The following is a 14,087-nucleotide window of genomic DNA, read 5'->3' on the forward strand; positions in this document are numbered from 1 at the left end:
TAAGAGTGCACAAAACTCCTGCTATCACAAATCTGCTCCTGACACGCTGTGCAAGATCAGCAGTTGAGGTTTGTTCCTAAATGCAGGCTTGTTTATACTTCTACATAAGTATTTGTGGAAGCCAGGTCTTTTCTAGGAAGAAATTAGATCAGTTTTGTTCTCTGCATCACTATCTTGTTATAAAAATACAGTTTTATTGAAATAGGCAGTATTTTAAAGAGGCTCTTCAGAAAAAGCCTGTCAGTCTTTGGACTCCAAGTCAGACACAGTTTCTGCTTTGAGTCTACTTTGACTGCCTGTCAGTCTCTTCTCAAATTCTTCTTCACTAATTTTGCCCTTTTTTAATCTTTTCAAGAGTCTGGTGTCATTCAGCAGCTCCTCCATATCTTCATCTTCAATATCAGAACCCTGTGGACAGCAGAAAAACAGCAGTTAAGCATAACAGTGGAGCTGAGTAGCCAAGGAATGCCCTTCCTATTTGATCAGTACTAGTCTTTCCATTAGTTGTCATCTGTTGCTATGTGATATTCATTAATAATCTTGCACTGTGACTTGAGAATTAGTTAATACTACTGTAAAGCAAATAGCAAACATGACACTGTGTGAAAGTTTCAAAGTGCTTTGTAAACAGCAGAATGAGTGAAAGGATAGTAACAAAAGTGTTCATTAGATACTTGGATAGTAGGCTTTTCCTAACCTTTATTCCTACATAATAAGATGTTCCCAAGGAAAGTCTGGGCTTAAAGTAAAAGGAATCAGAAGTGTGTGTTCTTCTAAAAATATGTATATAAATATATCTATATATATCCCTTTCTTCAGTTAAAAGGTAAAGTGCTCTATTGTTGTTCTTTGCCTGTGCTGAATTCTACAAGCCACGGAGTTTGAATTCTTACAATAGACATTGTGCTTCCTCCTACCCCAAAAGGATATTTACAACATGTATTTTGCCAGGAGTATCCAAGCAGGATACTGCCATGTGAGAGACTTTAATTCTGCTATACTTGCTGTAAATTAAGAAAATTTGAAAACTCAAGTACCATCCTTCCTCTCCACCATCATCCCAGGCTCCTGGACCTCTGAGAAGTGAAACATATGCCTGTGCTCACAGCATTCACTACCATCAAAATGCCAAGTACTCCCCTTTAGGATTTAGCTTTTAAAAAAAAAAAAAACACATCTTTAAAACTTTTTAGGTTTTGCCTATAGAGTTCCTAGAAAGTCAATAGTCAAAAACTCCTGTCAAAATAAAATCCCATTTCTTTTTCCCATCTGAACACATGCAGTTTTAACGGTATGCAGTTTAATAGAATGGACACAGTTTACCTCTTCACGCTTTCTTTTAGCTGATACTTTCTTTTTCTTTTCCCTTTTGGCTTTCTGCTTTGACCAGGCTTTGTTCTTTATGAATTTCTTCTTCCCTCCATTTTCCTGTCTTTCCTTTCTTTGTTGTTCTAATTGTTTTTGTCTCTGCTTTTCCCTATTTTTATCCTTAAATGGAATGGAGTCTGTATTTATAGTGACTGGAATAAAGTCTGAAAAACATTTTCCTCTTAGTTCAGGCATCTTTGGCATCTTCAGCAAGGCAAAACCTTTGGCAAGACTAGCAAAATCCAGATCTGTTAAAATAAGATTATAAAGTCAGTTTCTTGCAAGATGAAAAGTTAACCTGATTTAGCAAATCACAGAAAGAAGTCTTACTATATTGCTTGCTTCTAAGCTTAATACCAGTAACAAAACAAAGTCACTTCTATTTATTTCTACTGCCAGTTTTGGTTTCAGCAGCACCTTCTGTAGCAAACTGTGATCCATGACTTTCAGAATTCTGTATTTCTCAGGGGCTTTTTCAGGCTTTTAGAATGACTTGAGATGAGTTCATCTCGTTTAATTCGCAATTAATTGCTCTCTCTGAATTTGATTTCCAACAGCGTGTTTCAAAAATAAAGAAGAAACAGCCAGGACAAAGAAACATGAAGTTTTAGCATCCCCTTTTGTTGTAAAATGGGATATTCACCTTATTTAAAGAGAAGCTACACAAATCGGTCACAATCAGATAACATCAAACCGATGATGTCAAATACTGTCAGCATATGACACTGCAGAAAGTAGCTCTTAGAACAGGAATCAAAAGTTTTATCTTCTGGACAATAACACAGTTTTTTTTTTTTTTTTTGCTAAACCAAATTCTGCAGAATAGTAAAGAGTTAACAACCCCTGCTGAGAATTACCTTTTATTCGGAAGATCAGATTACATTCATGTTTGGCATAAGCCTGGATATAGGACACAAAGGCTTTCATTCCTTTCTCAAAGACAGCTCTGTCAGCCAGGGCCATAGACTTCAGTTTTGGAAGAAGATCTAACACATTTCTCTGTGGTTTCATTTCCTGCATGGGACACTGAAAACCAAAAGTATAAAAGTTCAGCGAATGATTAAAACTGAATTAAAAAGCTTCAAACTAAGAATTCTTCTCTAATTAATCTTAAGTGAGCTTTGACAGCAGAGTATAGCTACCTTCCTTTCCCCTTACACCATTTTTTATTTGGTTGAACCTGCCCATTAAGCCTCACAAACAGTTGTTCTCACCCAGAAGGGCTCCCACAGCACAGTCCCTAAAAGGCAAGGCCTTAATCTAATGCTCCATCAAGCTACATGCTCATTTGCAGGGGAGAAAGAAAAGTCTACTAACCTTTTGGTTGATTGAGAGAAAGTTAACATACGATTCTTCCATGGGAAGCAAAAATACCAGTGCGCTGCCTACATTGCCAATCCGTGCCGTTCGCCCACAGCGATGCACAAAGGCACTGAAACATGACATAGAGCTGGTTATCGGGAGACGCTCAGTTTGCTATGGAAAGTATTAGAAAGAAAGTGAAAGGGAATGTCCTATGGAACGACAAATCTAGAGTGCTGCGTACTTTTGACTTAAACTAGTAATTTTAACAACCCATAGGAACCACTGAAGTATGATACAACAGACATACAGTCTCACTCTCAATTCTCAGGAATGTGCAAAGGTGCATCTCTTTGAGAGGGGGAAGTTAAGTGAGTTCTAGCAAGTTAAAATGCAAGGAAAGGCTCATTTCATTTGAGCTTTTAATGCATCATCCTTGAACAACTCTGTGCTTGCTTCTCTGGTCTTCTCTGCTCTCATTCACCCTAACATCTCACCTCCCATTAACTCTTATGTACTATCCCTTACACCAGAGAGTCTCTAAGTGGCAACAGGCATTTTAATGGAATTATACTATACACCCACGACTTACATACATAATGTCACTTATGTGTCTTGTAAAGTCATGACATTTGCAAGAAAACTGTCATGTTCCAGCCTCCCTTGAACGAGCACCGTGTGTTTATTCAGACCAACTTTCAGGCATAGACTAAATGTGTTTCCCACAGCAGTAACTTCCCAATTTGTATTTCAACAGTACAGTAACATGAGCAGAGCAGAATATAGGTTCTTAACATGTGGAATTGTACCTTGCACTGCTAGGTGGATCATACTGTAAAACCCAATGTACTTCTGGAATGTCTATGCCACGGGCCATCACATCAGTACATACTAAAATGCCACTAGGAAGAAGAAAAAGCAGGCTCGTATTAAACTGGAGATTAGTGAACTCCCCACAATTGTGTATCCTGCAGCTACACTGAACAAGGAGGAACAAAATATGTTCTGAAAAGAAACACGTGGTATAAGCTAGTTACAGCTTTCATGAGAAAAATTCTATGCAACGTTACAAACAGTAATCTGGTTTATGAAAGTGCCAACATATCATTAAGAAAAATGACTTCCCTATTACAAGTTCTATTTTTAATTCACCGTTTGCATTCGCCACGGCTGATACAAATGCTATGTTGTATTAAAAGACCTAGAAAGTTAAAAGTTTGGGCACATTATTTAAATAGCTACTCTTCCACTCTCTTGGTAATTCTTTCTTTTTAAATATAAAAAGCTTAAACTCAGTTCCTATGCAATAAAACAGGACAAGCCTCTTGTAGCTGAGCATCCTGCAAAACTACGAGGAATACTTTTATGCAGGTAAAATAGAGCATTGCCTTGCCACATTCTTGGTCACATGCTAATAAAATACTATTTTAGCACAAGTATATTGTCAGGTACAATTATACACTCCTTACTATTTCTACTTTTAGCTAACTGAAGTCTATTCATATATTCTTACCCTGGGAGCTTCCGAAATTCAGTAAAAATCTTGTTACGTTTGTGTTTCATCTTCCCATGAATGCACATTATTTTCACTTGTTTAATTAAGGATTCCAAAGCCTTCCCATAGTATTCCACACAGGCACACGTACTGTTGTAATTAAAAAAAAGAGGCATAAAAGCAAAAGCTTATGCGATATTGTTAAATCTGATTAATCTGAATTATACTAAAGCAGTCTGGGTTCTTTCCAAAATAAACTTTATGGCCTATTTTTATCCAAAATACATAATTTTAAAAATAATATGTAATTGTCAACAATACCCAATTTTAAAAATGCATATAAAATTCATATAGCCTGCTCTTTAAAGTATACTGTAAACCTCACTCAAAGCAATCTTCCCTCGCTTCTTAAACACCATATTCTACAACACAGCTGTTAAAATCAACCACCTTATAAAATACAAGCACTCTGAGCCAAGAACTAGCTATGTCATTTTCAACATTGAACACATTGTTGGAATTTAAGCAATAAAATGCAACACTGTTTCTACAACAAAATTCAAGGAGAATTACCTGAAAAAGACCAGATGTTTTTCCTGTTTGTGTTGCCGAAGAAAATGCACCAGCTGATTAAATTTTTCATCTGCTTTGCATATCTACACGATTAAAAAGAGAAAAAGGTTTTCTTAAAGAAAAAATTGATGTGATACAAATAATTTTCCCATTCCCTTCATTCACTGGGACCCATTTATTACCAATTTTAACAGAACCTGAGAGAGCTTTGTATCTTTCAGATTTCTCTGTCCTCTGTTAGTGACACCAAAATTAGCCAAAATTTAAACATGTTATTGATGGGGAATGACAGACTACCATGAAGTACAGAAGCTCGCACCATGTAATAGTTCTCCAGGCGTGTTGGAGTTTTCTGGGTGTTGCTTGCTGCTACCCCCTTCTCCTTCACTGAGATGCGGACAGGATTCCGGAGACCTGCTCTCACCAAGTTCTCCACTTCTTGAGTCTGAGTCGCTGAGAACAGCCCTGTCCGTCTCTGCTTGGGCAAAAAGTCCAGAATGGTATTTAAACTGCAAGTAAACACACATAACACATAAATGCCCTGACACTTTCCTCAGGAAGAAGTTTAACCTTGGGAACGAAACTAATTTTACAAGCCAGTTGTAGGCCGGGCTCATTCACATGAATCTTCCACAAGCTAATTAAAAACTTCAGAACCATTTCCAGAATTTGTTAATTACCTTGCTTCAAAGCCCATATCTAGCAGTCTGTCTGCTTCGTCTAATACTAATACATCAAGGGACTTCACACAGCTCGCTAGATCCAGCCCATCCGCTTTTCTTCTGAAGAGATCTTCCAAGCGGCCCGGGGTAGCTACAATGATGTTCCCGCTGTTTGTGATAAGAACATACAGAAATTTTGCAATTGTGTAAGCTAAGGATTAGAAGAAGGTGGCTAACAATTATTACACTATATATTGTGCTCAAATTGACTGGATTTTAGCAAATAACACAAAAATTTCAGTTTGCTACTAACTCAAGTACTTAAGTAGCACCATCAAATTTTAGAATGCCCTAATTCTAACTAAAACTCTAAGGACTAGGAGAAAACCACGACTGACAGACATCAGTTGAAAATATTCAAAGTCAACTTACCCATGTTCTTTAAACTTTTCTACATCTTCCATGGGATTCCTACCACCAATTAAAAGAATCTGGCTAAAATAAAGAAAAAATACAGAATCATTTGGGTTATTTTTGTTTTTTGTGAGGTTATGAATCATAGAAGAGAGTTGGTTGTCACAAGTCTAAAGTCCACCCACCTAAACTGCGGGAAGTGTTTTGTGAAATGCGACAGCACCTCATCAATCTGAATAGCTAGTTCTCTTGTTGGGGTGATAATCAGAGCACCAACCTGCAAAACAAAAAAAAATAAAAAAGAAATTATAGAAAATTATAAAGGTTTAGGTAAAACAGTCCTTATACATACTTTTACTTAAATCCTTAATCTCATCTACATATTCTAAAAACATATATGGATATTTAGAAACGAAGAGCTTAATATTACCTGCATTTTCTTTAATTTTTCCTCCCGCCTAAGAAGAATTTCTAGGATGGGAATTACAAACGCCAAGGTCTTGCCACTGCCTGTGACCTGTGAGAAGCAAAACAAGAGTCAGCCCTTCCCCAGTTCCAGAAACGAGAAAAAGGAGGAAACCAAGTAGAGCAAAAGCACACTCACCGCTTCTGCCGCAACATCTTTATTACTCATGAAGAGGGGAATGGTGGCAGACTACAAAGAAGCACAGAAATACCATGTGAAGAGCTGAATTTGACCCGATGCGTTGGCTAAATCTCACGGAGGGCAAGTGCCGGCCCCGAGCTACCGGCGCTGCCCGGGGAGCCGCTCGCTCACCTGCACGGGGGTCATGGCGGCGAAGCCGAGGCCGCGCAGCGCGCGCAGGACGCCCGCGCTCAGGGCCACGGGCAGCGAGGCCCAGGCGTCCTCCCCCACCGCCTCCATCTTGCGCGGCCGCCTCAGCCGCGCCCGCCTTCCCGCCCGGCTCCACCCCGGCGCGGCCGCGGCAGCTCCGCGCGGAAACAGGCGCCGCCGCTCGCGCGTTCCGCCCCGCCGCCACCTTTGGTGACCAAAAAAAAAATACGTAAGAAAACATAGGACCTGCAGCAGCTCCTATACAGACCCTGTATAGGACCAGACGCCAGAGAGCAGGGACGGAAACAACAGCCGAGCTCTAGATTCAGAATTACCTCCAGTTTCCTCCTGCATCTCCAGGCAGGACCGTATGTGAACAAACTTCTCATGGCCACTCTAAGATACTCAACCAACAACTGCGAGCGTTAAACAGTAGGTTCTTAAAAGCATCAAGGAAAAAGAAACCACAAATTTACTTTTCTTAAAGAATTTTGTTTATTTATCGAACCTGGGTCATATTTAGATTCACAAGCAATTTTAAATGTACATCCTTGAATTCAATTTGAGTGGTTCTTCTTTTTACACAAAAATATTGGCACACAACAGTCACAATAAGGTGTGATTGCCACCTTTCTGATGAACTGCTGCAAGTGTTTGCCCAAGGTTGAAAAAACTTTACCTGGAACATGAAAACCTGTAACAAATTTTAAATTAATTGTACAAAACTGTTGTGTGTTACTTGTAGAGGCTACCCCTGGAAAAAAACCCCACCCCGCCCCAAAAATGATTACAACTAATATACATCAGTCACAACATAATCCTGGCTCAGCACCCACACCAGACACTTCTTTAATTTTTAAACCCATCATCAGATACCAAGAAAAGTAACTTTATACAAAAACAAAAATCTACATGTGCCTGAAAAAGAAAACACACCAGTATTCAGCTTTATGCTAATTATGACCAGAAAATGGCAGAGACTGCCACTTAAATACAAGGGCTGCATAGCATTGTAATAAACCCCCAGAACCATTAACCCTTTGGCATCAGGAATCCAGTTTTTCCGAACACTAAAGCACTGTGTGATAGTGCCAACACTCTGAGCTTTGGACCTGCAGAAACCAAGGGGTTCACTACTGTTTGCCAGAACACTGCACACAATTGGCTTCGATATAAACCCGTGAAAAACTGAAAACCACATGATGAACATTTGGTAATGAGAGGAGAGAATGCATTGTGATATCAAGTATTTAATTTAAAAAGAACTTAGGAAACAAGTTGATATAATTAAGATAGTTACTGAAGAAGTTTTAATCAGTAACTAGGTACACATACTAGATTGGAAGTAGTCAGCTGTCTTCTATTCACTTTCAGAACAGAGTCCCAATTGTTTCTCCTTGGCAGTTTGTATAGGCAAAAAAAGATTCTTTAGATTTCATAACATCTACTGCAGGGTTAAAGATGTCAAAAACGCCAACAGTCACATTAGGGCCATGTACCGTTTCCCTAGATAGAACTGCAAGAACTGATGGAAACAGAAAAAAAAAAGAGAGAAAAGACACCAACATTGCTTACTACTACAGTTGAATTACAGCATTTGCAGCCTGCTTGGACCTCGCTTAGCATACAGACTAGGCAGATTTCCGTGAAAAAATTAGGCCAATTAAGTGATGAGATTTTAGCACAGCTTTTGCTACAGAAGATATATAAAAACATTTCATTTTAACTAGGAAGAAACATAAGCAAATAAGTTTTAAAGTTCAGTAAAGAGGGTTTAGAAACTAAATGACTTCTTTTGTGACCAAGTTGTTTGGTAGACAGTGAACTGAAATCCAGGATCAGGGAAAGCATTCTTAAACAACTCTTCGGACTTCAAAAAACCTCTTCAGATAGTAGATTTGTCCCAGTGTCATGGCAACTAGTACAAGAGCTTCAAAGAATGACCAAAGGACCACTCTGCTGTTTGTGTTGTCATTAACTGTAGAGGAAAAAAAAATCCAAGTAAGTGAAGAGTATTTAAAAAATCTAAAACGTTTAGAAGCATGTGTCATTGGAAGTACTGCACCTCAGCCTCACAGTTAGATCACTGATAATTTCTATACCACCTCAGCACAGATGTTTTAGAAGCCACTTCCTCTTCAAAGTAACGACCATCTTTTCAGGCCTCAAAGGCAACTGGGAAAATTCAACTTTCTAAAGGTTCATCTTTGGTTTTAAAGATTCAGCAGTTTAAATTAGACAGCTAGCAAGAAAAAACCCCAGTCATTAGTTGCAGATTCATCAATTCAGAGGGCATTTTCTTATTTTAAAAAGATATTTGGCCTTTATTCCTGCTGGGCCTCCACAAATACCCTCCTTACCCTAGCTGTCACAATTGCATTAAAAACAAAAAAGGCTGAATTTTAAAAAGTAAAGATTGAAGGAATGTGAGGTAATCTCTACTCTCTACTCAGAAGTTACAGTAGTTTTAGTCTATTGCAACAAACCATCTACAAAAGACTTTGTCTCAGTTAAGCCAGGTCAAGAATGAAACAACAGTTCTGCTGAAGTCTACCACTGAAAATCATATTACTACTGGTTATCCTCACAAATATGCCATTTATAAATAATTATAGAAATTTACAGCAATAAAGCAAAGATTATTTTGGGTAGCAATCTTCATAATGCAAGAGGTAAACCAGTTTAAAGATTGCAAATGCTAACCTTGAACTTGAAAATTAACATTTAAAGCACATCTGGGAGATGGAAAAAGTCCCTTAAATAAAGACACATACTTGCTCTATGTATTCTCTCACGAACTTCCATGTATTCTTGTTCATGCTTTACAGCTGTCATGGCCACTGCTAACTCATTAATCATTTCTTCTAGCTTGTTCTGATGAGCTGCAGAATAATTTCAGAAGCATAAGAAGTCTGTTATTGACTCAAAAAGACAGTTTCACAGAATGGACAATCAGTTACACTAAATTTCCTGTCACATAGGAAGTTCTGAAAGACGCAGTCTGTACAGCTGAAAACTAGCCCTGCAGCAAAATTAAGTTTTGTTGTCATAGTAGTATTTTTCTATACAGGTCTCTGTGGTATATAATGATCAGGCAAACATCTTTTTCCACATCAGCTACAAAACAGTGAATGCCCAAGTTAAGTGGTCTGTGCTGACTACTTCCAATATGGGCATATGCCTCAATAAAACGGAATATAAAAAACACACATCAGTACCTCACTAGTACCTGCTTAGCTAATATCTCCAGTATGTTTTAACAATTTAACATTACAGCTTTTACTAGTTGTTAAGCTTGCCAAAATAGAAAGACTGAGAATTTAGCTTATGACCATGATGTTGGCAAACCAAGGTGACTTTCTGAAGCAATATACAACATGCTGAGATGTTCTGTTTAGTCAAGGATAGCACTCAGCAGAAACATTGCCAAAGGGGCCTGGAGGAAGGCAAGAACTGGCCTCAGGTGCTGGTATTGTCACAAAAACAGAGGAGGAGGAAAATAACAAACCAGTGACAGCAGAAAGCTTGAGATACCTCCGCAAATGGAAGGACCAAAGATCTGTCAGTCACAGGATCTTTTTAACACCTTCATGTTCAAAAAAAGTCCACATACAAAAATTATAAAATATTCAAGTATTTTTGAAGTTTTCTAGCATGAAGATGTAAAAAACAACACATATGTTGAAAGGACATACTTGACTCTAAAGCTACCTGGTATCACAAGCTGAAAATAAAACTATTCAAAACATCTACCTTTTGTGGAATGGTCAGAAAGAGGACCAAAGAATAAAGCTGATAAAAGCTACTATAATGTGAATAGATTAACTAATAGTTATTAATAGTTTACTCACTTTGCTAATATAAATTTCATGGCTACTGCAGTATGTGCAGTTTATTAATAAGACAGAAGATTACAGTTGTATGAATTGAGACCGCTGGAAAAAACCTTTAATAAATGTTAAGCATTTGTCTTAATAATCTGAAACCACAATAATATTCTTATTCAAATATCATGTTCAGACTTACTAAAAGACTTAGCCAAGTCTTTAAAAAACTTAAAAGTTAGATATTTGTTAAATATTTCAAGAGATATCAAGCACTCACTTCACACGCAGTTACAAACTTGCTAAAATAGGAAATAAGAACTTATCTTTCTAGCTACAGTTATGATTTCTAAATAAAACTTTACAGCTTGTTAACCAATATAATCATTTATTTTACAGCAAATGACATGTTTCAACATTTTCCCTTGTAACACTACTGTGAATTCAGAACCTAAAAGCAGCAGTTGTTGCCTCCAAAAGTCCTTTATTACACAACACCTATTTTAGCAATAGAAAGCAACCACCACCTAGAATATCTAACATTTCTGGATGTTCAGTGCTTTAGTTCAATTCCACCTAAGCCTCCTGATCATGTCTTCTGTTAGCCATACACAATCGCCTGAAGGCAAACTGTCATGAACAGATGAAGGACCTGATCCCAAGAGCTGCCAAGTATCCAAACCTCTCAGTGGAAGCTTGCAGGTGCTCAGCATCACTCAGAATCAGACCTTACATGTAGTTTATTAAAAAGACATTCTCATGCTACAAACAGATGTTAAAGAGAAAAAGCAGACGTTAGGTGTTAGTGAATAAACATATGCACAAGACAAGATGCTAAGGAGCTTTCAAAAAGCAGTACACATACCATCCCAGGTATCTCCACCACCTAGAGAAAAGTGTAAGAGATGAACACAAGTACAGGACAAAAGGCTGCAGATAAAACAGTAATTTACATGGCTAAGAAAATTTATATATTATCAAAGAGCTCAACTAGTGTACGCAGTAATCTACTACAAGAGAAAAAAACTAAGATGAGAGCATTAGTTTCTGCCGATAGACGAGTGATCCCCTGGTGCTTTTGCATTAAGTTGTGTAATGAGGTCTAAAAACATCCACATTAATTTTTGCTGTGCAAGAAAACAGCTAGCTAGACAGACTGTAAAAACAGGAATTTTGAGAATTCTAGTCAAGTTCCAAAGTCATGCATGTAGGGAAAAGCTCCCAAGGCAGAGTTAAGTTCTTCCCAGGGGTTTTCCTCACCTTCTGTCTCCATGTCTTGCCCCTTTGGAGCTTCCCCAATATCAATAGTGAACATCACTATCTTGGGAGTCATGGTGGACATCCTGTTGCTAAAGCAAAACTTGTAAGTTCCATCCATGTGGGCAGCAAATGTGTATTTTCCACTGGACTCTCGGTCGCCTTTATAAATCCCCTTATTATCAGGCCCTGTAATCTGGATGAGGAGAATAAAATATCATATATTTTATTTAAAGCAATGTTTTTCAATGCATCATTACAGCACTGCATGCATACGCTGAGGTCCTCCAGTCAGACTTATCAATAGCACTTGTAATCTGATCACCTTCCTTTCCTCTCTCCCGTAGCCCAAAAGAAATCCTAGATTTCTGCCCAGTAATCTCTCTCTCTATATATATATAGATGTATACGTATATAAATCTCTATCTATCTCCTGGTAAAGAAAGTTATATGAAAGCCTCTCTTACCAGCCAAGGTCTACATTGCTTCCATAGTCAAGATAAGAAGCATTCAAGAACAAGGGAACCGCAATCTACCTACAGCCCTGGCCATTAGCCAAATTAATAACTGCAGGGGAAGCTTATCTCTGATGTCTGAAGGAAAGCCAAAAAAAAAAAAAAGAGAGATTAAAAAAAAAGTTTCTCCAGCATCTCAGTGCTGCTTCAGGCACACTGCTGCAGCTACCACCTCAGGCGGAGTTGGGGCTGCAGTACTAAGTGCTCAGGGTCATTATATCTTGGGGTTTCCTCCCTAAGAGCTACCAAATCCAGGGGCTGACACTGAAATGGGGTTTCACAGATTCCTGTATGTCCACTTCCAAAACAGTGCAGAGTTTTAAACATTTGAATCTAATCTCAGAGGCAATTGACAGATGGCTAAGCTATATTAGTCAAGCAACTACCTGGTCTGCATCAAGACAAAGGAAATTTTTATCATTCTCTTACTGATTTGGTGCTTTTTAAGGAAAAGGCTTATCTATGAACTGTAGGACAACCATCAAGCTAACTGAACAAGATAATGCTTTTTGACTCAAAAGAAAGAGCCTCACTCCAGAACAAGCACCACCACTCACTAAGCATCAACCTACTGGTTCCCCCTGTCAATGATGGGTTTAATGGGACCGTTTAACGGAACAAGGAGCAAAACACCCTGAGAAGGGCTCTGAGGACAAGAGAAGCAGGAAGGCACTTCCCTGCGCCGGCACCTCTGGTAGGAATAGCGGCAGTGACGGGCACTCTCCCGGACGCAGCCTGAGCGCTTCGAGAAGGCCCAAGGCAGGAGCCCCCGAAATCCAGTGACCGCTGGGGCCGCGCTCGAGTGGCTCCTTGCCCCGCATCCCAGTAGGGCAGCGTGCCGCCCCCACCGCCCCTGTCCAAACTACCGGGGCCTCCCGGGGGGCAGGGACCGCGCAGGGCCCGGGGCAGCCTCGCGCCTCCCGGACGGGCCGGGCGCAAGGTGATGGCGGCCGCCCCGCCTCACCTCCACATCGATGTCGAGGAAGCCCCCCTCGGCCACCTCGAAGATGAGCCCCATCTTGGTGCCGGACGGCACGCGCTCCAGGAAGCACTCCTCGGCGTGCGCGTCGATGCTCACGAAATAGGCGGCGGCCGGGGCGGCCAGCGCGGCCAGCAGCGCCAGCACCGCCCGCAGCGGCGACATGGCGGAGCCCAGCGGGACGGCGGCGCCGAGCGGCGGGGGGCGGGAGGGGGCGCTTCCGCCTCGCGCCGCGCCCCTTCCGGGGCACGGGGCCGCCGCTCATAGGCCGCCGCTACCCCCGCTGCCACGTCCCGCTGAACTACGGTGGCCACGAAGGATCCGCTCGGAGAGGGAGGTACCCGGTTTGTAAGGCGGAGAAGGGCGCGCTCCCGCGCTGCGGGAGGCGGGGTTTTGCAGAGAGACAGGCCAATGGGAAAGGAGGGAGGGCCGAGCCGCCGTGGCAAGGGACCAATCAGAGCAGGGGTAGAAAGAGCGGCCCAATGGGAAGGGAGAAGGGGCGCGCGCGGCGATTCGCGCGGAGTGGATGGGGACGTTGCCTGGCAACCGCGCAGGGGCGCGCGCCTCCTGAGGCGATGGGGATGGCGGTCGCTGCCGCCCGCGGGACGAGAAGCGGCAGCAGCGGCGACAGGAACGGTCAGGCCGCGCGGGCGGGCCGCAGCTGCCCCCAGCACCGCCAGACCGTCACGATAGGCTTGTGGATCACCCAAGAGCGATAGCGCTTAAACAGAGTTTTTTAAGCTGTACATAAGAAAATTGCCCTTAAAAAGCCGTTAATGGTCGTACTTTAGTGCTAATTATCAAGAACAGAAATGCTGAAGGCTATACCTGAGTTTAGGGAGGTCTGTTTTCATGACTAGTTACTTTGATGGTCGTCAGAGGGCTTAAAGACTGAAACACAA

At 40.8% G+C, this 14,087-nt stretch overlaps 2 protein-coding genes across 3 annotated transcripts; both read right to left on the minus strand.

The window, feature by feature from the left end:
• Positions 1-67: 67 nt before the first annotated feature.
• On the minus strand, positions 68-6,700 carry DDX55 (DEAD-box helicase 55). The gene is made up of 14 exons (XM_010222146.2): positions 6,593-6,700; positions 6,419-6,469; positions 6,245-6,331; positions 6,000-6,091; positions 5,833-5,895; positions 5,419-5,568; positions 5,058-5,247; positions 4,739-4,821; positions 4,184-4,315; positions 3,480-3,572; positions 2,686-2,800; positions 2,226-2,394; positions 1,324-1,616; positions 68-408 (listed from the first exon to the last, which is right to left on the minus strand). Exons 1-14 carry the CDS (start codon positions 6,698-6,700, stop codon positions 241-243), a joined length of 1,794 nt encoding a protein of 597 aa, XP_010220448.2. The 3' UTR covers positions 68-240.
• Positions 6,701-7,848: 1,148 nt separating this feature from the next.
• On the minus strand, positions 7,849-13,396 carry TMED2 (transmembrane p24 trafficking protein 2). Of its 2 annotated transcripts, XM_088532522.1 has the most exons (5): positions 13,171-13,396; positions 11,695-11,887; positions 11,300-11,320; positions 9,385-9,492; positions 7,849-8,588 (listed from the first exon to the last, which is right to left on the minus strand). In XM_088532522.1, the coding sequence occupies exons 1-5, from the start codon at positions 13,348-13,350 to the stop codon at positions 8,464-8,466; spliced, it is 627 nt and encodes a 208-aa protein (XP_088388648.1). In that variant the 5' UTR covers positions 13,351-13,396; the 3' UTR covers positions 7,849-8,463. The 2 variants fall into 2 exon arrangements, with proteins under 2 accessions (XP_088388648.1, XP_088388647.1); XM_088532521.1 differs by lacking the exon at positions 11,300-11,320 and having other exon boundaries at positions 13,171-13,386.
• Positions 13,397-14,087: the final 691 nt, after the last annotated feature.

This window comes from Tinamus guttatus, unplaced genomic scaffold, assembly GCF_059628265.1.
Source record: "Tinamus guttatus ecotype Peru unplaced genomic scaffold, ASM5962826v1 Tinamus_guttatus_pri_ptg000459l, whole genome shotgun sequence".
NCBI lineage: Eukaryota > Metazoa > Chordata > Aves > Tinamiformes > Tinamidae > Tinamus > Tinamus guttatus.

What these genes read in the sequence shown, in the direction of transcription:
- DDX55 (XM_010222146.2), bottom strand. Translation starts at nt 6,700, where the DNA reads ATGGAGGCGGTGGGGGAGGACGCCTGGGCCTCGCTGCCCGTGGCCCTG. An exon ending in AAGATGTTGCGGCAGAAGCG is followed by an intron (nt 6,332 to 6,418) that starts GTGAGTGTGCTT and finishes TGCTTCTCACAG; the next exon opens with GTCACAGGCAGTGGCAAGAC. An exon ending in CTAAAAGAAAGCGTGAAGAG is followed by an intron (nt 409 to 1,323) that starts GTAAACTGTGTC and finishes TGCTGTCCACAG; the next exon opens with GGTTCTGATATTGAAGATGA.
- TMED2 (XM_088532522.1), bottom strand. Translation starts at nt 13,350, where the DNA reads ATGTCGCCGCTGCGGGCGGTGCTGGCGCTGCTGGCCGCGCTGGCCGCC. An exon ending in TCCTCGACATCGATGTGGAG is followed by an intron (nt 11,888 to 13,170) that starts GTGAGGCGGGGC and finishes CTCCTCATCCAG; the next exon opens with ATTACAGGGCCTGATAATAA. An exon ending in GCAAGACATGGAGACAGAAG is followed by an intron (nt 11,321 to 11,694) that starts GTGAGGAAAACC and finishes ACTTTTCTCTAG; the next exon opens with GTGGTGGAGATACCTGGGAT.